The sequence below is a fragment of the Sesamum indicum genome, linkage group LG6, assembly GCF_000512975.1.
Source record: "Sesamum indicum cultivar Zhongzhi No. 13 linkage group LG6, S_indicum_v1.0, whole genome shotgun sequence".
NCBI lineage: Eukaryota > Viridiplantae > Streptophyta > Magnoliopsida > Lamiales > Pedaliaceae > Sesamum > Sesamum indicum.
Window position 1 is genome coordinate 18,190,002 of NC_026150.1, and position 19,540 is coordinate 18,209,541.

General features: G+C 35.2%; 5 protein-coding genes across 6 annotated transcripts in view; 2 read left to right on the top strand and 3 right to left on the bottom strand.

The window, feature by feature from the left end:
- LOC105164893 (protein ENHANCED DISEASE RESISTANCE 2-like) overlaps positions 1-167 on the bottom strand; it is a gene marked incomplete in the record, with an annotated part of 1,207 nt that extends 1,040 nt beyond the window's left edge. Inside the window, 1 exon segment of the mRNA XM_020695107.1 lies at positions 1-167. Coding sequence (XP_020550766.1) covers positions 1-16 — 16 coding nt within the window.
- Positions 3,516-6,271, bottom strand: LOC105164894 (histone-lysine N-methyltransferase setd3). Its single transcript, XM_011083709.2, has 3 exons — positions 6,125-6,271; positions 5,960-6,039; positions 3,516-5,249 (listed from the first exon to the last, which is right to left on the bottom strand). The coding sequence occupies exon 3, from the start codon at positions 5,225-5,227 to the stop codon at positions 3,821-3,823; it is 1,407 nt and encodes a 468-aa protein (XP_011082011.1). The 5' UTR covers positions 5,228-5,249; positions 5,960-6,039; positions 6,125-6,271; the 3' UTR covers positions 3,516-3,820.
- On the top strand, positions 7,689-11,142 carry LOC105164895 (O-methyltransferase MdmC-like). The gene is made up of 10 exons (XM_011083710.2): positions 7,689-7,793; positions 8,218-8,499; positions 8,606-8,659; positions 8,888-8,971; positions 9,075-9,200; positions 9,549-9,616; positions 10,322-10,391; positions 10,519-10,584; positions 10,669-10,746; positions 10,818-11,142. The coding sequence occupies exons 2-10, from the start codon at positions 8,233-8,235 to the stop codon at positions 10,857-10,859; spliced, it is 855 nt and encodes a 284-aa protein (XP_011082012.1). The 5' UTR covers positions 7,689-7,793; positions 8,218-8,232; the 3' UTR covers positions 10,860-11,142.
- Positions 11,829-16,422, top strand: LOC105164896 (probable protein phosphatase 2C 59). Of its 2 annotated transcripts, none has more exons than XM_011083712.2 (9): positions 11,829-11,972; positions 12,425-12,759; positions 14,023-14,150; positions 14,790-14,888; positions 14,987-15,145; positions 15,242-15,328; positions 15,429-15,520; positions 15,774-15,848; positions 16,004-16,422. In XM_011083712.2, the coding sequence occupies exons 2-9, from the start codon at positions 12,677-12,679 to the stop codon at positions 16,160-16,162; spliced, it is 882 nt and encodes a 293-aa protein (XP_011082014.1). In that variant the 5' UTR covers positions 11,829-11,972; positions 12,425-12,676; the 3' UTR covers positions 16,163-16,422. The 2 variants fall into 2 exon arrangements, with proteins under 2 accessions (XP_011082014.1, XP_011082015.1); XM_011083713.2 differs by having other exon boundaries at positions 11,963-12,080.
- On the bottom strand, positions 16,951-18,836 carry LOC105164897 (ubiquitin-NEDD8-like protein RUB2). Its single transcript, XM_011083715.2, has 3 exons — positions 18,493-18,836; positions 17,586-17,845; positions 16,951-17,210 (listed from the first exon to the last, which is right to left on the bottom strand). Exons 1-3 carry the CDS (start codon positions 18,583-18,585, stop codon positions 17,099-17,101), a joined length of 465 nt encoding a protein of 154 aa, XP_011082017.1. The 5' UTR covers positions 18,586-18,836; the 3' UTR covers positions 16,951-17,098.

Here is a 19,540-nt window from a genome sequence, read left to right on the forward strand (position 1 = left end):
GCTTGGTTGGGGACATGTTTCCGGTGGTGCGACTCTCTCTCTCTATGTCGGCGTTGGGAGCTCCGCCGCGAGTTTTACACTTGCACACTAGCAAAGAGGGGTAGAACTGGACTCAGAGAGTAGCGGGGCTTGGGGGCATTAAATCAGGGAAGGATCAGAACATATACCCTTGGGGTTCGACGAAACTACGAGAAAACCCCTTTTTATTAGGATTTTTTTTTGGTTGGGGGATAATTACACTTTCTTTCCTTGAGATTTAGTACAATTATATATAGATCTTCTATAATTTAAAAAATTATATTTAACACCAGTAAAATTTATTTTCATTTAACAAATTAGTCCCATCATTCAAAATTAATGAATTTACTAATAAACAAAAAAAATTATATTTACCTCCAATTAACTTATTACTGACTTATTGTCGATTAAATAAATTTTTTATGATCAAATTACCCTCCTACGTCTTCATGCATTAAGCATATGAGAATGTATATTTTCATCGTTATAAGGGCAGTTTAATTCAAATAAAAAATATTTGACCTACAATAAATCAGTAATAAGTCAATCGATGGCATATACCAATTTTTATTCAACTTTTTTATTAATATTAGCAAATTTAATAAATTTTAATTTACGAATGGACTATTTATTAGATAGAAATAAACTTCAAAAATACTAGATGTAATTTTTGAAACCACAAAAAATTTACGTGTAATTACACCAAAATTCGGGGAGGGAAATATAATCCCCCTTTTTTTTTTCTTTTTTGACAGCTAATTGACGTGCTGTATTTTATCTTTAAAAAAGATGTACAAAGTATCAATATCTTAATTACATTTCTGTAATATTGGGATTTAAAATTTATGTCAGTAAATTATGAGTTGGTACACGTGCTAATTATTATTAGCTGGTTGTCATTTTATTATTATATTATATTATTGCAAATGCAATTTTTGCTAATGTTCTTTTCCAGTAATAACAAGAAAAAAGTAGTTTGACTAATGGAAATGGTGCATTAAGTGTCACATGCCAAGTAATTATAATAGACTCATTTATATACTTATATTTCATTTAAAATTAACTAATATGTATATAACTTAAGTGTGCAAAAAGGGAATATTGGGTTCCGAAACGAGGACAATTTTTTCAATAATTAGATAGAGAATGGATGGGTAGTAGTTGTTTAGGTGGAATCTTGATCGTTTATTGTGAACAATTAATTGTCATTGTTGGGTATCATCTTAATTTTATTTTTCAGCTCAATATAATTGTATGAGTGATTAGATTCATTATTGTGTGTTAGTTAATAGCCTGCTCTAAAACATGGAATATTGACCCATACTATCGAATTAGATTAATTTTTTATGTCAATATGCGGCTTTTAAATTATCTTTATATATATACCCTGTAGTAGTTTATGTAAAATTATTATAATTTATAATACTTAAAAGATTGAGAAATTTATTTATATATAATAAAATAAAAATGTATAAATTATTCAAATAAGCGTCATGTATGCACATACTTTGATAGTCTCTCTAACTTCTATTTTGCCACATGATGGAATTTTTCTCTTTCGTCTAAATTCAAATAAATATATAATTGTTTATCTTTATCCAAAATATTCACCAGATTTTTTTGGATAAATTAGTTAGATAAGTGTATCATTGATTATCTTTATTTAAAAGATTCAATCATTTTTTCAGTAAATTTAATTAGTTAAATATGCAAATTTATTTTTATTTTCAATATAGGTTTATATTTTTATACTTGTTGATTATTTTATTTTTAAATTTTAGATTATTTACAAATTATTTATTTTTATATTTTAAAATTTAAATGAATCAATTCATAATTTTATTATTTATCTTTTTAAAAATACAATCCGATGGGGTAGATCTCTATGGCTAACAAATGAGTTTTCTTAAAAGAAAACTGTAATCTAATTCACCTCCCATATTTTCCTAGTATAGCTTAGCTCCTAGAAAGTAATACGCCTATTTATCTTATAAGTTAACATAGATCATAATTAGCATTTATGATAAAATAGAATTAATTAAGAACACGAAGAGTAGGTAGGCAGGCCTAATTCTATGTGAGAGACGTATAAAATCTCTTGTATATCTCATAATAATTATGGTCAAATGAGCAGCAAGACTGAAAATTGAAAAATTAATGGCACTGCAATTGCCAACTCATGACACCAAAAATATTAACCCAAATAGAATTTAGTAAAATTTTAATAAATTATATAATGAATATAATATACTTATCATATGATATATAATTAAAAAAAATGATTGATTATATAATATTAAATTTATTATATAATTAATTTAATTTGACCAAATCTAGTCTGGAAGAAATTATCTTGAACTAGACTTCTAATTTTTGTTTTACCATGAAATTGAGTAGTAAAATTAATAGAGCGTTATAATGGGGGAATGGGAGGTATTTGGTGGGTGGGGGCACTTTAGAGAATTAATGGGAAGCAGGGCAGATATTATAAACTTATAATAGTGAGCGTAACGAGAAGGGGAGGGAATCTGATAGGTTACGTACCCCCTATTTGACTTTTGGAATTTGTACAAGATCGAGCTCCTTTAATCTTTATTGCATTCATGCCACGTGGGGCTTACATTTTCTGCACTTGTTTTATGCAACCATAACTCCCATCACTTTTTTATGCTATTACAATTTTCTATCTTTCTTCCTTCAATAACTAGTTTAAATATTTTGGCTGGGAGCATTCTCCATCTAACCCCATGATTTCTTGAGGGTTCCGTTGAAGGGTAAATCGCACTGCTTCTACTAGCAACTTTAAGTTAAAACAAAAGGCCAAACTTGAAATCTGGTCAATTGAATCCCAAGGAAGGAATGAGTTCTATACTAGATATGCCAGCGTCTTTGTAGTCCTAGTCCATATGTAGGCATATAGTTGTTTTTCTTCTCATTTCAGTATAGTGTATTTAGATGGCAAGGAGGGAGGATACCAAAGTTTTGCACGCCAAAAGTGCCAAAGGAAGAAGACAAAATGTATTTAATGAGGGCTGACTAAGCAGATGTTAATTCTTAATAAATACGATTCCTTTCACACCGAACACGTTTACGTGAAGAGGGCTGCGAGAGTTTTGGTAGGAACTAATTTTCTTTGCTTGGGGGATATTTTCTTACAGTAAAGGGCGCCTGAATCAATCACCTACTCACTCTCAAGGGGATAAGAAACAGAAGTATTCGTTTTAAATGTTGTTTCCACACTCTAAATCATATATTCCTTCATTTGTTGGAAACCTTCAATTCATTAGGCTTTAAGCATTAACCAAAGAGATAATAAGTCATCTGTGAATTGCATCAACGATAAAGTGAGATGTAAATGAAGAATATAAGAATTTCAGTGTAGAATCAGCAGAGCAAAGAATGCAATTTTGAAAATTGGTTATCCTGTCCCTCAAAAGATCGAGAATGTAGAAAACCAGTTACGTCCAAGAAGAGCTTAATTGAAGGGAACTGTTTAACAATATGAAATCCCAGACCAACTAAAGGACTCCACACCAAAGGCAATCATACGATTTGACATCAATGAATTAATAGCATACAAAGCTTTGATAAATATTTTTTTTTCCAGAAGAAATGGGTAGGTGAAATGCATTAATTTGTGGATGTCATGAATCAAACATTTCGAATCACACAGCAATCCTAGACTAAATTGTTAAAACTGGAAAAATAACAGAGATATGTGGACTACATAAAGGTTGGTAGCTTTTACCTGTATCCGTTTCCAAAACTTTTTCCACTCAGAGGATAAAAAAGTTATCTCCTTTCATTTCGTCAATAAGGTTGAACAATAGTTCTCCAGCCAGGCAGAAGCTGATTTCAGGACACGAAGCTCGCCAGTCAGGAGATCTTGAGCTAATTGCCTCCTTAGGAAACTCTTTCCACATAGATAGGGAGGAGCTGGTACCAGCAGTTTGATATATTTGTTATGTTCTTCAACTAACTGAGATATCTCAGAGAGCAAAAGCTGATGAGCTGCAATTTCTCTCTTTTTGTTCTTCAAAGGATACCGAGCCAGCCGGCCATCATTTTGTGCAGCCTCTACTGCCAGGTCATCTAGTTCTTCCTGAGAATTGCAAGTCAGAATGCGAGCAAATGCACGGAGTGATTGTGGGATTCCCTTCCCCTTTTTACTGCCGCTTTTTACTTCCTTGATTGTGAAAGAATTCAGAGAAGAGGTAAATTCATTCACATCTTTTACACTTCTGGTGCTGTGTCTGTCAAGAAGTCCCAACTTTTGTGTGTAAAGTCTGTCATGTTGAGGTATATTAAGCTCAACCTGGACTTGATCATAACTGTTGGAAGAAACAGTAAAGCCAAAATCCAACAGAAGTGTAGCATTCGAAAATTTTCCATATCGTATCAGGACCTCATCTCCTGGAGCAAAGTCACGATCAGCTATAACCTCAGAATGTTTTTTGCTTTCATTACACAAAACATATGCCTCTGAAGCACCATCATGATTAAGAAAATCTGCAAAAGGTATCATGGATACATCTCTTGAGCTTCCCCATGCTCGGGATGTAACTAATCCATATGCATATGTGAATTCTTGAAGTGTAACATCTTGAAAATGATGAGGGAGTCGATCAAAAACCAATCTAACAGCCCAGAAGTCTTTTTCAATTTGAGCCTTTTGTCTGAGAGTTTCTTCATACAATGCACTTGGTTGAATCATCGCCAGTTCGTCGTCGCTCCAGAATATTGAGCTATGTAGATCCCCAGCCTGAGGAAGGCAACTGATATAAGGTGCCCATTCAGAATTCTGTCCCAACTTTTTCTCATACAGAATGAGTAAAGCAACTTTTGCAACATTACCAACTTCATCTCCTAACAAACAAGTTATTTCTACAGGAAGATTGTCCGCGGATAGTTGCACACTATAGGGAACCTTCAATAAGCAATCCCCAGTTTGTATATCCTTGGCAGCATATAATGCCCTTCCATAGGAGGATTTTCCAATAGAAAGTGCAGAAGAAATTTTTGCCGCAGCCTTGTGCTCCAGCCATGGGAGAAAATCATTGAAATCTTCATCTATATGTGAGGCCTCAGGTGAAGTAATGGAAGCAAAAGAGTTGGACGATATGGAAAAACAATGGAAGAGAGTGGAGACAAGTGGTCTTCGACTTTGAGCCCAGCAGCTGTTTGTCACAATGACAGAGTGAAGTAGCATTTCAGCCTGTATCAGTGCTGGACTGCAAAGGCTCGAAACCATGAATCAGTTTAAGTGCATTATTGGAATTGGAATAACTTCATAGATAAATCACTTTATCAAGCGAACCTGAAAGCATGTTTTTTTGAACCACTCAATGCACATGTTCAAAAGCTAAAGATATTAACCTTAGAGTAGTATCTAATGATATCGCCGATAAGTCCTTCAATTAGTAATTGACCTAAAACATTTATATGCAGCATTTAACAACAGAGAGAGGACTTCATTTCGTTCTCCTAAGTCTCCACAAGATTTATCATTTTAACTACTTTCAGCAGGGCGCTCAACTGAGGTTCCAGGTTTACATGTACTAGAAATCTAATTTTTCTCAGTTTAAGCTTGACTCAAACTAAAAATCTCGTAGCACATGATAGCAGAATACTTCGACTCCCAAACAATACAATGTATCGCAAGAAGAAAATTATCTGCCTATAGAACCTACAAAGACAAAAAATGAGACTAAGAAAAAAAAGTCACTGATCAAAAGAAAAAAGAAAACAAGACCACAAAAAGCTCAGACATCTAAAGATAGTGAAAAACAAAGACAGGCAGCAAACATAAGTATGTTGAGGCAGCATCTCGTACAACATAACTTTGACCGTTTGACGAACCAATTCATAGATGTGTTCAATCAAACAATATTCAGAAATTAACTGAATACTAGAAACAAGATACACAATCGTTTCATTTTACCGTTCCTCTATCTACTCCGTTTAGTGCCTCTTCATCCTTCGCGACCGTTTTTCAGTAGCTAATCTGTAAATCCAGTAAACCTACGCAAGCGCAAAAGAGATTTACAATAACAGAGAGACCGAAATTTGACAAACTCGATTCATTTCACCGAATATAGATACTGACCAAAGCGAGAACGTGAGCAACAACCAGAATGACGACCACGAGAGGCACCAGCTCGAGAAACCATGGCGATGCTTGCTGAGGATTCGACATTCTTTTCTCTAAGAGTTTACAGTTAGTTACATATCTCAATAGTCAATACCTTCTCTGTTTATTAGTGTGTGTTGTGCGTGCCTTTTTAATTATTTTGCCCCCTTATATTATTTACTCGAAAGCCCTCCCAATAACCAATATTTACTTTTTATTCACAATCTTTAATCAATTAACTTTCTTAATAATTTTCTATCATGCATATTCAATATCAATTTATTTTGTTAATCGTAAGTCATTAGAGTTTATCTTTAATTTTTTTATTTAATTAGCTAAAATGTATAACAAAAAGTTATATTCCGTACACACATCAAGTGTACTTATGACTGTTGGTTTATTCTGTTTAGGGATAATTACATTTCTCTTCTATAAAATTTAGTGTAATTACATATACATTTCTTATAATTTAAAAAATTATATCTATCACCACTAAATTTTACTTTCATTTAACAAATAAATTCCTCTATTAGTCAAAATTCACCTAATTTGTTAATATTAACAAAAAAAAATTGAATAAAAAATTATATTTACTCCCAACTGACTTATTACTAATTTATTGTAAGTCAAATAAAATTTTTTATTACCAAATTACATCATACATCTTCACACGTTCATGCATACAATGAGGTTTATCTTGACCGTTATACATATAGTTTAGCCGAAAAAAAATATTTGACGTGTAATAAGTTACTATTAAGTTAGACGAGAGCAAATATTAATTTTTATTTAATTTTTTTATTAATATTAATAAATTTTCAATAAAATTTTATTAATATGGGGACCTATTTGTTAGATGGAAGCAACCCTCAGTGATATTAAATAAACTTTTTCAAATCATAAAATATTTATGTATAATTATACAAAATTTAGATAAACAAAAGTGTAATTATCCCTTATATTTATCAAGGAAGAGATCCCTACAATAAATATTATAATTAACAAAATATAGATGGACTAAAATACTCTTTAACTTTCATTTATCTTCTACAAATAATTATTTTCTTTAATAATGGATTTTATAATAAATTTCAATATATTTAAAATTAATTATTTTTATTTGATTGGAAAAATCAATAAAAATTAAATTATATGGTGAGTTTGCTCCAATCACTAGTATTTAATTTTGGCACTTAAATTAGAGTGATGCTTGTCTAAAAAATACTTAAGAAATAAATTAAAAGGGGATAATTTATTGTTTTGCTAATGTCGATAAATTTTGTTTTTCTGTCGAAATTTTAATAAAAGAGGATCAAATATATTTTGATATTTAAATTTTTTTTTGTATCAATTTGTAAAAATGGCGATAATTGAGATGGTAAAATATAATTTCCCCAAAATTTAATTTCGGATTTTGTGGATGGTGTCTAATTGTAATTAATCCTAAAATAATAAGACAAGTAATTAATTATTCGCCAATTATGTTTTCTTTCGTTTTTTTTATAATTATCTTTGTGAACTGTGCAGAACCAATTTAAGCCTGAAACTGAGTAGAAATTCATCTACTGGAGATAGCACTGGTTTACAAGCTGAGCTCAGCTATTCTCTCTCTCCGGCGAAACGTTTTTGGTCCGGCGAACTAAGGGTAATGAACACTCCTCCTGAATGATTCTTGTCATTTTGCTTACCCTTCCAATTTGAAATTAAGCTTCTTATGGTGAAGATGAAGTTGAGAACTTAGAGACAGAAATTGATTGATGCGCGAGGTGAAAACTGATAAGGATCGGAGGGTTTGCTTTTTTTTTTTTTTTTTCTTTTTAGGAAAATAAACGTGCTGTTTTTACTTTGCCGGTCGAGATAATAATAATAGTTAAAAGAATGCTGAACATCGATGTATTCATCACCGTGCTCCTGAATTGTGTAATTCAAGTCTGCAGAAGTAATTGCATTCATGAATGCGTTAGTAATGGCAGTACTAGTTACCAACAGTTATGTCAAAGCAATTGAGTTAGGTATTGGGACAATAAAGTCCAGTCCAGTAATATTGCCCTAACCCTTGAATATGGCAGGAGTGTGGATTTATAATGTCTGGTAGCTTGGGGGTCGTGCAGCGATGGGTAAATCCACTGGTGGCGTTTCGGACGTCTAGACATTTCAATCCGGTGGTCTTATCTGCAAGGGGGGTAATTGTAAGCCGACCGATTTACTATAACACGAAGGTGCTGCAATGTGTTGCAAATACAGTCACAGACACAGTTGTCGCTACTGATGATAGTTATGGGCATAAGGAAGTTATCAGTGTTAATCCTAGGCTGTATGACTACTTATTGGCTAATGTCAGAGAGCCAGAGGTATAGTTTTCAGTATTGTCTTCTCATTCTCTTGCTTTCGTACCTTGTTATTGGGTTTATGGTAGAAGTTCTGTTCATTTTCGTGTTGATCTTTTTCTGCATCTAGATATTGCGCGAGCTTAGGGAGGAAACTGCTACGATGCGTGGTAGTCAAATGCAGGTAATGATGGGTTAATTACTACTGCTCAGTATTGTTAATCTGTTTCCCTGTTAGCCTCGAAGTTCTTCCCAGTGGAAACTGCCGCATGATATGGATATTTACCATTCTCTTTGGTGGAATTAATTCCTTTAACTGGTTCATGCAACTATTTTCTGATATCCATCTCTTGTTGTCTTTCTCCTCTTTTAGTAATTTATGTTGACATTTATAAGTTTTCCTTTCGTCCAGGTATCCCCTGATCAAGCACAGCTTCTTGCAATGCTTGTTCAGATACTAGGAGCAGAGAGGTGTATTGAAGTTGGTATCTACACTGTATGTATCTCTGAATCTCTTTCTCTTTTTCCAGAAATGTCCTGTGTGGCCTTCTAAGCTTTTCATTGTGTGATTGCATCTACAACATCATTTCTTTTGCCAGGGGTACTCATCTCTTGCTGTTGCTTTGGTTCTACCAGAAGGAGGTCAGCTGGTTGCGTGCGAGAGAGATGCAAAATCACTAGAAGTTGCAAGCAGATATTATGAGCGTGCTGGTGTTTCAGAGAAGGTATGCTGTTGCAGAAGTTCCCTGTCCCCTCTCTCTCACGATCACATACATACATGAAAATTCATATACTAGTAAGTTCTTGGGGCAATCCATTTTTCATATTTTCAAAGAATTAGCAAAGAAATATGTGGATCATGTGACTGTACAAAGAATAGAAAATTGATGACCTGACCTGGAGATATCATCAACTATCTAGCATTTTTTCATTTTTGTAGATCTAGAAGCCGTTTGCCGCATTAGTTATTCTCAGTTAGACATTTATGTATTCAATAGGGGACCACCAATGATTTCTGATATTCTTCTTTCTTCACAACAAGGATGTGTGATGATTTATATATTGGGACTTAGGTTAAAGTGAAACTTGGGCTAGCAGCTGATACTTTAAAGACTATGATTCAAAATGGCGAAGGTAGCAGGTATTTTGTGTTTGTAACTAGATAAGTCTAATTATAGTTAAATATAATTGTAAATTCAGTAAATTGTTTGCATCATCCAACACCTTTTACATGCAGTATGGGTGAATGATGTATTTTGCTGTTGCATTTGGCTAATTGGCTTTATCATACTTTTTTTTGCCTGACTCAATTGAAGCCGTCACATGATTCTGTTAGGAAATTACTAAAATCCCCTTTCCCTTGTGATTGTTTCCCAGTTGCTCGGGAACTCATCTCTGCATTATAATACAACTGTCTAGTCTTAATTGCAGCATTTAGCTCTATTTTGTTTCTTGAATCACCCGAAACAATAAGATCTATTATTTAGGAAATAATTGAAGAGCTCCTCTTTGTTTACATATTTTCCCAGCTTCAGTAATGTATGATCAGCTCCAATCACCTTTTATGTTCATCTTATTGCTAGTAAAACCCACCTTGATCCTCATATTGCATAAGTAATTCATTTTCTCCTAGCGAGGCTAGCATATAAGGTCTTTTAATATCGAGAAGCTTAACTTTTCATAAGGCTTAGAAGGATGCCTACAAAGCTATGTACTTCAGGAATCCATTCCACCTTCTTTCTCTGTCTTCTTGCACACAAACTACTCTTTTGTAGATTCCCTTCTCCTTGTTTTTCAGCTACAATGATGAGTCTATTTTTTACCATGTGCTTATTCTTCTCTGTAGCTATGATTTCGCTTTTGTAGATGCTGAGAAGAAAATGTACCAGGATTATTTTGAACTGCTGCTACAACTGGTTAGTAGCACAATATCGTGAGCAGCCTATCTACATCCATGATATTCACATATTATATGGACTGTCAGATATTGGTATCTTTGTTTGTGCTGTTTGAAGAATGGTTGCTTATTGTCCCGTTATACAGGTTAGAGTTGGAGGTGTTATAGTGATCGACAATGTTCTTTGGCATGGAAGGGTCGCAGATCCACTGGTCCAGTATACTTGAACTCTGCCAACAACCACCTGTTTAACAATCTCCAAATAACTCTTTTTCTGAACTTGTGTTCTTGGCTAGGTAAACGACTTGAAGACTGTCAGCATCAGAAACTTTAACAGAAACTTGATGGAGGATAATCGCGTAAGCATTAGCATGGTAGGTCCTCGTGCATTTCTCTTTCCATATACAAGTCAACGCCGATTCTCTCACTTTACTTACAAATGTAGGTTCCGATCGGAGATGGCATGACAATCTGTCGGAAAAGATAGGTTTTGAGGACTGCCGGTGACAATTCGTTAGGAGATTTCAGCTGCGGCCGGCAGCAATTAGAAGCATATGGAAGCTGCTTCTGTTTCGAATTTCAAGAATTAGAATATATACATATATATATGATTCTTGATTTTAAATAGATCAACTATGTAAATGCTTAGCTAATTTGTTTGATCAATTGTTAGACACTTGCTTTGTTCACTTATTGTAGTTGACTAATTAAAATATTTATATGTCTGATTTTGACACGCACAAAATAATGGGCTGGAATTCCTCTCTCAATCTTGTATCACCCAAATCCTAATCTTAATGGTTCTGACATTTTGAAACTCTGTGTACAAAGTTGCAGGACCGGCATGAACACAGAATCCTTTTCAAATATGACTATGAGTCATTACCTTATTTTTAATGATTTCCATCGTACTTACATTCAATCTTACAAATCAACAAATATGCATTGGCATTTGCAGGTTAGGATTATTTATGAGTGAGAAATGAAATGATAGTTGAAAGTAGGAGTATTATTAGGTAGTTGAGGATAGACCCAATGCAAAATCTCCTGCTGCATGTTAGCCAAGTGTTTGGCTACCTCAATTGTCAGTTACACTTCATTTTTGTCTTTGACCAAGTCTCCCCCACCCCCACCCCCACCCCCCAATTTTTCGGCTGTGTGGGACCTCCTACCACCAGCAGCACAACTCATTTTGGCATGACCGAACCAACCCCAAAACAAGCGAAGAGAGCTTGAAGGGGAATGAAAAACCACGGCTACATAGAAAAGTATTATATATAGAGATATTTAGTGTTTTCTTTTTCCTTTTTTTTTTTTTTGGGGGGGGGAGGGTGGGGTGTGGGGGGGAAAAAGAAATGAGAAAGCAGGAAAAAAACTGGGGGAAATGAAAGAAGTTTGCCATTATTGATTTGATCAGCTTTGGGGTTGTAGATTATTTGGTTTGATTGAAGTAAACTACTACTCCAATAATTATGTTATTACAAACCTCTCCTCCCCCTATTCCTTTTCTTCATCTTGTCTTTTCTCCATTTTCTTTTCCTCTTTTAATTCTCTCTCCTTTCTCTCACATGGCTTTCTCTTCCCATACTCTTTCCTTCAGGTCCTCTCTCTCTAGGCTCTATTTTCTCTGTTCATCTGGATAAAAACATGTGCATATATCATTTTTCATGCTTTTTATTTCCTGAAAAAATGAAAACGCATCTCTTGAGTAAGTTTCTTGAATCGTATTGTGATCAAGATTGGATTTTTAAAGCCATTAGAGGGGAAAACATAGATAAAGGTTAATTCTTTTGTGATGGTTGGTGATGTTGATAACAATTCGCATGAACCCACAAACATACTTGACGACTTGGTATATTTTGTTGTATTTTAGTATGTAATAGGTTTTAGAGGTGGAGAAAGGAAGTGAGATGGTTGCTATTTTTCATTTTTACAGCTCATGTTTTATGTCTGCACATTCATATTAGATCTATTCTTGAAGATAGAGTTTGATCTGATTAATTTCTCTTTTGTTGTATTTCCTTTTCTTTTTTTTTTTTTTTGTTATCGCAGATTGGATTGAAAAGTATTGGATTCAAAAGATATTTCAGATGCTGTGATGGTGTGATCTTGTTGTTTCCGGTTTTAGACGCATCACTTTTGCAACAATAAGCTTTTTCCCATTTTGGGTTATTAGGATTTATTTACGGAAAAGTGTGGAGGAAGAAATAAGGTAATTTCTTCCATTAATTAGGGGAAAGTCAAAATATCGAGGCCAAAAAGAATTCAAATTAAGAACAAAACAACCTGAAGAAGATTGGCGACATGGGTTATCTGAACTCAGTGTTGTCACAATCTACAAGCCAAGTCCATGTCGACGATGCTCCGGTCAGCGGTGGTGGCCTTAGGTGATTCTCTTGCCCTGCCTAGTTTGCTGTATCGTTGTGTTTGAACATCTTGTTGTCTCTCTTTTCCTTTCTTGTTTGGTTGGTTATTTTGGTGGAAAATGTATGGAATTCCATTTTCCTTTCTGAATTGAAATCTTTGATTGTGTTGTTTTTTCCATTCAAAGATGTTTTAGTATTTAGCTACTGATGAGTTTACTGGATTTGCTTTGATTGTTATTTTTCTTATTAATTAACCAGATAAAATAGATAAGTGGAGAAGGAATGACATGGATGTTAAACCTGGATCTTTCATTTTCCTACTTCTTTTGCTTGGTTGTTTTGATGTCTAACCTGCAGATACGAATGCGTGTACCGTTTATTTAGTTTTTTGATATTAAACTTGTTCATGCTTTATCCAGAGTGTCTGTTTTTCCTCGGCTGCATGGTGATAATTTGTCTGTTGATCTTGATTCCTGTTATTCAGCCATGATTGGTTGGTGGCTATGTGGCTTAATTTTTCTGACATTTGTTATGCCCATTGTCAAGGGTTGTCTCATTGTTCTGGGATGACTGTATACACTGAGCTCAAGATAATAATTATTTTCAATGATTAAAGAACTTGTGGTGAAATGACAAATATTTGTACTGCATGTGCATTACATCCATGTACTGAATCTGATTGCTTAAGCACGAGAATGGAAGTCCCTACACCGACAATATTTGTCGTTTTGTGCGTCGACATCTTTATTATTTCTGTATCTGTGTGATGCAAGAAGCTTCCAGAGCTGCCTTTTGTCGCATCTGTTACACAATCATTCTTGTAACAACCCACTGTTTTCCATTTAGGAATTTCACATTTTACATCTGTGAACAAAGATCTGTTTTTTTTATTCATTGGATAAACGGTATCTATGGTTGCATATTGAGAAGAGAAGTTTTATGCAGAGCTGTTAACTGCATAGAGATTAATAACAATGATGTCCTGGTTAATATATCCAGTATGGCAACTCTTTGCTTTTTGCATTATTTTTTAGGTAAGTACTGTGTCTCTGATTTCATAAGCTCAAGAAACGGAGCCCTTAGCATGGCTTAGGTGCATAAAGTTCAAGTGTACTAAATTATATTCTTGTGTAATTTGATTGGATTACCTTAAACAGTGCTTAACGTAAAAGCTATCGTTTCGACGGTTGCCTTTTATGTAGATAACTATGGATGTTTATCAAGTTTTAAAAAATTGTTGAATGCGATTCAGTCTGACATCTAGTATGAATTACTTCCATGCAGTCAGAATGGAAAGTTCAGCTATGGATATGCAAGTTCTCCAGGTAAAAGGTCTTCAATGGAGGATTTCTATGAGACAAGGATTGATGGTGTAGATGGAGAGGTGGTTGGTCTCTTTGGAGTTTTTGATGGTAGCTCTTTCTCTCTCTCTCTCTCTCTACATATATATATATATGTGTGTGTGTGTGTCTCTGCCCGCGTGCGCGTGTGTGCACATGAAGTGCAAAAACCCATCTTTGCATCTGAGGCTTTCATGCAGGCTTGTGTGTGCACATGAAGTGCAAAAACCCGTTGTATCGTAACTGCATACAATGATGTGCTGTTGCAGCCAATCTGGTATTTCGGGGTCAGGATGAGGGGTTGGTTTGTTCAGATTAGATTTATCAATCCCCAAAGAATAAAGAAGAAAAGATATCTTTCTACTTGTAGCAGTATCTTGATGAACTTTACTTTCCCATTGGGGATACAGATTTATACATAAATAAGATGACTTCTCAAATCTTAACCAAAATAAGGCATAATATGGAAATGCAGTGAAAACCTCAGCTGATCGAATTCAATCATCCTTTCTTGTTCTCTCTAGGTTTGAACCATATAATTTATTGATGTTAAGTAATTTATGGAGATTTATGAAGATCCCCGTCAAAATTAAATATAACCTGTTTTCCGCATATTAAAAATGTTCTTAGTTTTCATGGTTCACATGGTATACAACAAATGGTAGATTCACGGCACATAATTTACTTACGTATCTGTCTTTGCTATTTCAGGTCACGGGGGAGCTCGAGCTGCAGAATATGTCAAACAAAACCTCTTCAGTAATCTCATCAGGCACCCAAAGTTTATTTCTGATACCAGATCAGCTATAGGTATGTCCTTGTGGTGTCTTACTTTGCTCCCTTTGCAGTCTCCAAGTTGCCCTTTAAACTTATTCTTTCCATTTTTAACCGTTTTGGTCCCTTTTCAGCTGATGCCTACAGTCACACTGACTCGGAATTCCTGAAATCCGAAAACAATCAGAACAGGGATGCTGGGTCTACCGCCTCCACTGCAATCCTTGTTGGCGATCGTCTGTTGGTGGCAAATGTCGGGGATTCTAGAGCTGTTATTTGCAGGGGTGGTAATGGTAAGATCTGAATTTCTTTCTTCGGTTAATTTGGTGGCTGAAGCATTATTTAGGATTTCAAATGTGTTGTCTCATGGTGAATGTCATATCTTGCAGCTATTGCTGTCTCTCGAGACCACAAACCTGACCAAACAGATGAAAGGCAACGAATTGAAGATGCTGGAGGTTTTGTGATGTGGGCAGGTATAGGCATTTGTGTGGTTCTTTCTACTTTTGTTATTTTCTAGCATCTTTCAGGAGGAATGGTTTCCTGGTTTTTATCTCATTTGGTTGTTCTCTATAGGAACTTGGAGAGTTGGAGGAGTGCTTGCTGTATCTCGTGCATTTGGTGACAGACTGTTGAAGCAGTATGTGGTTGCTGATCCTGAAATTCAGGTGCTCTTTATGGGTTTTTCGAGGAAGTGTTGTGCAATCATTGGAAATGATCAAATTATCTTAATCAGCTGAATGGAAAATGTATCAGCTGACCATCACAAAGTTGGCCTTAGCGGTTGGAACCTTTAAGATCTTGTCGCCTGTGTGCCATTAATAAGTAGTTTCTTTAGGTTTGATCCTTGATTTATAGTATGCCATTACATGTATAGAAAACCCTTTCACCAACGTAGTACTTTTTTCTTGTTAAATACAGGAGGAAAAAGTTGATGATACCCTCGAGTTTCTCATCCTTGCAAGCGACGGACTTTGGGATGTTGTGACAAATGAGGTGGGCACTAGTTTCAGTTACAGTTTTCTGATATTTCGTCGTCCTCTATGTTACACACATACTTGCCTTTCTGATATTTCGTCGTCCTCTATGTTAACACACATACTTGCCTCATTTCAAAACATTCGATTGTCACTTCATCTTCTCTTTTTCAGGAAGCTGTCGCTATGACTAAACCAATCGAAGACCCAGAAGAAGCTGCAAAAAGGCTGATGCAGGAAGCATACCAGCGAGGCAGTGGTGACAATATCACCATTGTGGTCGTCCGGTTTCTGACCACCCAAGTAGAATCCTCTCATAGTGGCTCTGTTTAAGAAGAATGCTGTCTCATTCTGATGCGTTAGTCTGTTTTTCTTCTTCATGGAGGGCTCAAACAGAACAGCAATGGAAAGTGTGCTTTACTAAACCGTAGAAACATATAGATCAGTCGCTGCTAAGATGTTTCATGGAAAGACTCGTTCCTTGGAACCAAACAATGTGTAACTTTAGCTTTCCAACTTATTGTGACAATTGTATCATGATTTCTGTGTGATGGTTTTTGTCTGGCGTCTGTTATTTAGCCATAATTGTTCAATGTTTGGACCTGGTGCTAGCTCTACGCCTTTAGCCGGAGAACAGTTTGAAATACTATTTAACTTTTTGTTCTCTGCTTATTAAATTCATGTTTGCTGTGACTACCAGCATGATCTAATGCACCAATGACTCTGCCTGTAGAGAATTTCAGTGTGCTGTGACTAGTAACATGATCTAATGCACCAATGAATCTGCATGTAGAGAATTTCAGTGTGCGGGCTTGCAATAGTTGTTCCTTCATCAAGAACAGCTCTTGCCTTATTTGATCCCATGTGCCTGATGAAAACAACCCTTCTCCCTTCTCATGGTGTAGAGGCTATGACCTCTAGTTTCAACATAGCACCAACCCGGCCACAGAAATATCAGAATTCTGTAGGGAGTGAAATTTGTAAGAGGGAGGAGACCCGTTCTTGGTGAAAGCAAAAAGCATACCCAGGGCCCTCAATTGGCATGGTAGTCAGCCCTGTGTACTGATTCAGTGAAACAGAAGGTTCTTTGAGGAATCAAAACAGCAACTGACTCATCAGAAGAACATAAATCAGGAGGAAGTATTTAGGACATCTAATGTCATGCCCAGAATTCATTCATAAGCTGGTCCTCAGCACAAATTTTCTGGTTTTCCATTGAGTACATCAAGTTCAAGTAGTTTATTGCAAATTTCAGGCATAAGTAGCTGTCTAAAGACAGCCGCCCCTCAGAGCGAGGACCAGGTGAAGAACAGAGCCACCCTCAATGTTGTAGTCTTTTGCAGTTTTGTCATCTGCAAGCTGCTTGCCAGCATAAATAAGCCTACAACAAAAATGTCAAAGTGTCAATGCATTGCTTTGAAATATCCCCATCTTGAAATTTTTGACTAAACTCTACAAACAGGAGAATACCACAAGATAATGATAAATCTTTTAGATGCAGAAAAATTCGAAAAACATGATTTTATCTGTTAGCAGACAATCCACTGGGGCAAAGACAGAGCTCAAGAATGATGATAAGATAAGGAAGACAAGTTAATCCAAATAGGCTTCCATCGAAAATGTAGAAAAATGGTAAAACATGGAATGTAAATATCAGATAACCAATGAAGGTAAAGAGGACCATTAGCATAGACTTTACTATAATCAAATTAGTAACTGAACTAATTGAAACATGAACAAGACGAGTACAACAAACCTTTGCTGCACCGGAGGAATACCCTCTTTCTCCTCAACCCTTTCCTTAATCCGGTCAATAGTGTCCGTCGGCTCAATATCAATTTCAATTTCCTTCCCTGTAAGGGTCTTAACCTTGATCATAGTACCTCCCCTGAGTCTCAGGACGAGGTGAAGTGTGGATTCTTTTTGGATATTGTAATCCGCCAGGGTTCTGCCATCTTCCAACTGTTTACCAGCAAATATTAGCCTCTGCTGGTCTGGAGGTATGCCTTCTTTGTCCTGAGTGCAGTAATCGCTGTATTAGTTGATAGTCAGAAAGATAACTGAGACTCAAAAGACAATCATCGAGTTGAATTATCCCATTCGGGCAAATCAAATTCTTCCAACTCAGGACACCTAATTTTTCTGCTAAAACAACTATTTGTAATCCTACAGAAAAAACTAATATCAGACACAATAGCTTTTATGAATACTTCTAATCAAATGGTAATAACAGTTCAAAGAGCGACTTATAATGAATAAATTTTAAAGACTGTATTCGCTCGATCGATGAGGAAATATGAGCAAAAGATGAATCCGAAACGAATTAAATTCTAGCGAATATTTCATCAACGAAACGAGTAGCAATAGCAACTGAATCACGGACTCTGAGTTTGTTTCCGTATAAAGATCATAGATCAACCATTTTAACGAATACATATAATAAAAAAAAAAAATTAGAAACCCTAGTTCCATCAAAACCTCAAATCAACGAGGGCGGAAAAACAATCCGAGACATAAAATCATTAACTCACACAACCAAAGTCAACAGTAACAACCAAGAAGAAATAAAAGAAAAAAATCATTAAAACAATCGACTCAAAACACGAAAACCCGAATCACTATTGCTTTCAATTTCAAACAGAATAATTCGCAAAAAATTGAACCTGAATCTTGGCCTTGACATTGTCGATGGTGTCACTGCTCTCAACCTCGAGCGTGATCGTCTTCCCGGTAAGGGTCTTGACGAAGATCTGCATCTTGTTTGAGTTAGGCTTGAATTTATGAATGTCGTTGAGCTGAATATAGTCAGCAAAACCGGAGATTCTTATGTGGCCTTACTATCTACGGCCCATAGATGGAAGAACAAGGGGTTATTTATAAAGAGGGGTTGTGATTTCTTGCAATGGTGCCATCGAATTACGGACCCAACAACTGTTCTCCAATTATGATCCACGAAATTAAGTCGGCTCCTCTTTCTACAGGTTTTTTGCCTCTTCTCTTTCTTCAACTTTTTCGAATCTTTTCCTTTGGTTTGGTAATAAATTAGGTCTTATCTTTGGGGAAATTCCTGGGGCCCCTAAAGCCGATGTTGATTTTGATTCATAATCAGTATTAATACGAGCATTTGACTCTAAAATATTTTAAAATCATTTGATATCATTAATTTTTTTCTTGATCTTGCACTTAAATTAATTTTAATGGTCTGAACCAGAGATTCTTAGTAAGCCTAACGTTAACTCTTTTTTTAAGATTCTAATATTTATTTGGATCAAATGGTCTTGAAAGTTATAGCGATTTGGAACCTGAATGATTTACCATAGACTTTTCCCTTGTATTTTCATGAATTATAGTATGATGTAGATTCTAGAAATATTTAGCAATTGCATATTCTTATATGGGAAATGGTGGGGAGTGTAGATGAAGAGGGATAAGAATATTTGAGGGGTGACTGTCCCAATCCCACAAACATATGGAAATATTAAGCTATGTGCTATTGGATGTAGAATTTAAGAATAAATTCCTTTTTCTTTCAATAATAATATATCCATATACTATTAATTTCACAATATTCGATACTTTCACATTTTACACACAGTTGCAGTTTTCCAACTTCTTTTCTTTTATTACAACGACATGATGAATTTAGATTTGAACCAATTCGAAGAGATAATGTCAATTTAATCAAATTTTGATGGTGTAGTTTTTCATCCT

Excerpts from the sequence above, each read along its gene's own strand:
- LOC105164895 (XM_011083710.2), top strand. The coding sequence starts at position 8,233 with ATGTCTGGTAGCTTGGGGGTCGTGCAGCGATGGGTAAATCCACTGGTG. Across the intron at positions 8,660-8,887 it reads TGCGTGGTAGTCAAATGCAG|GTATCCCCTGATCAAGCACA; the intron begins GTAATGATGGGT and ends CCTTTCGTCCAG. Across the intron at positions 8,972-9,074 it reads TTGAAGTTGGTATCTACACT|GGGTACTCATCTCTTGCTGT; the intron begins GTATGTATCTCT and ends TTCTTTTGCCAG.
- LOC105164896 (XM_011083712.2), top strand. The coding sequence starts at position 12,677 with ATGGGTTATCTGAACTCAGTGTTGTCACAATCTACAAGCCAAGTCCAT. Across the intron at positions 12,760-14,022 it reads GTCAGCGGTGGTGGCCTTAG|TCAGAATGGAAAGTTCAGCT; the intron begins GTGATTCTCTTG and ends ACTTCCATGCAG. Across the intron at positions 15,329-15,428 it reads AGGTTTTGTGATGTGGGCAG|GAACTTGGAGAGTTGGAGGA; the intron begins GTATAGGCATTT and ends TGTTCTCTATAG.
- LOC105164894 (XM_011083709.2), bottom strand. The coding sequence starts at position 5,227 with ATGCTACTTCACTCTGTCATTGTGACAAACAGCTGCTGGGCTCAAAGT.
- LOC105164897 (XM_011083715.2), bottom strand. The coding sequence starts at position 18,585 with ATGCAGATCTTCGTCAAGACCCTTACCGGGAAGACGATCACGCTCGAG. Across the intron at positions 17,846-18,492 it reads ATGTCAAGGCCAAGATTCAG|GACAAAGAAGGCATACCTCC; the intron begins GTTCAATTTTTT and ends TACTGCACTCAG. Across the intron at positions 17,211-17,585 it reads ATTCCTCCGGTGCAGCAAAG|GCTTATTTATGCTGGCAAGC; the intron begins GTTTGTTGTACT and ends TTTTTGTTGTAG.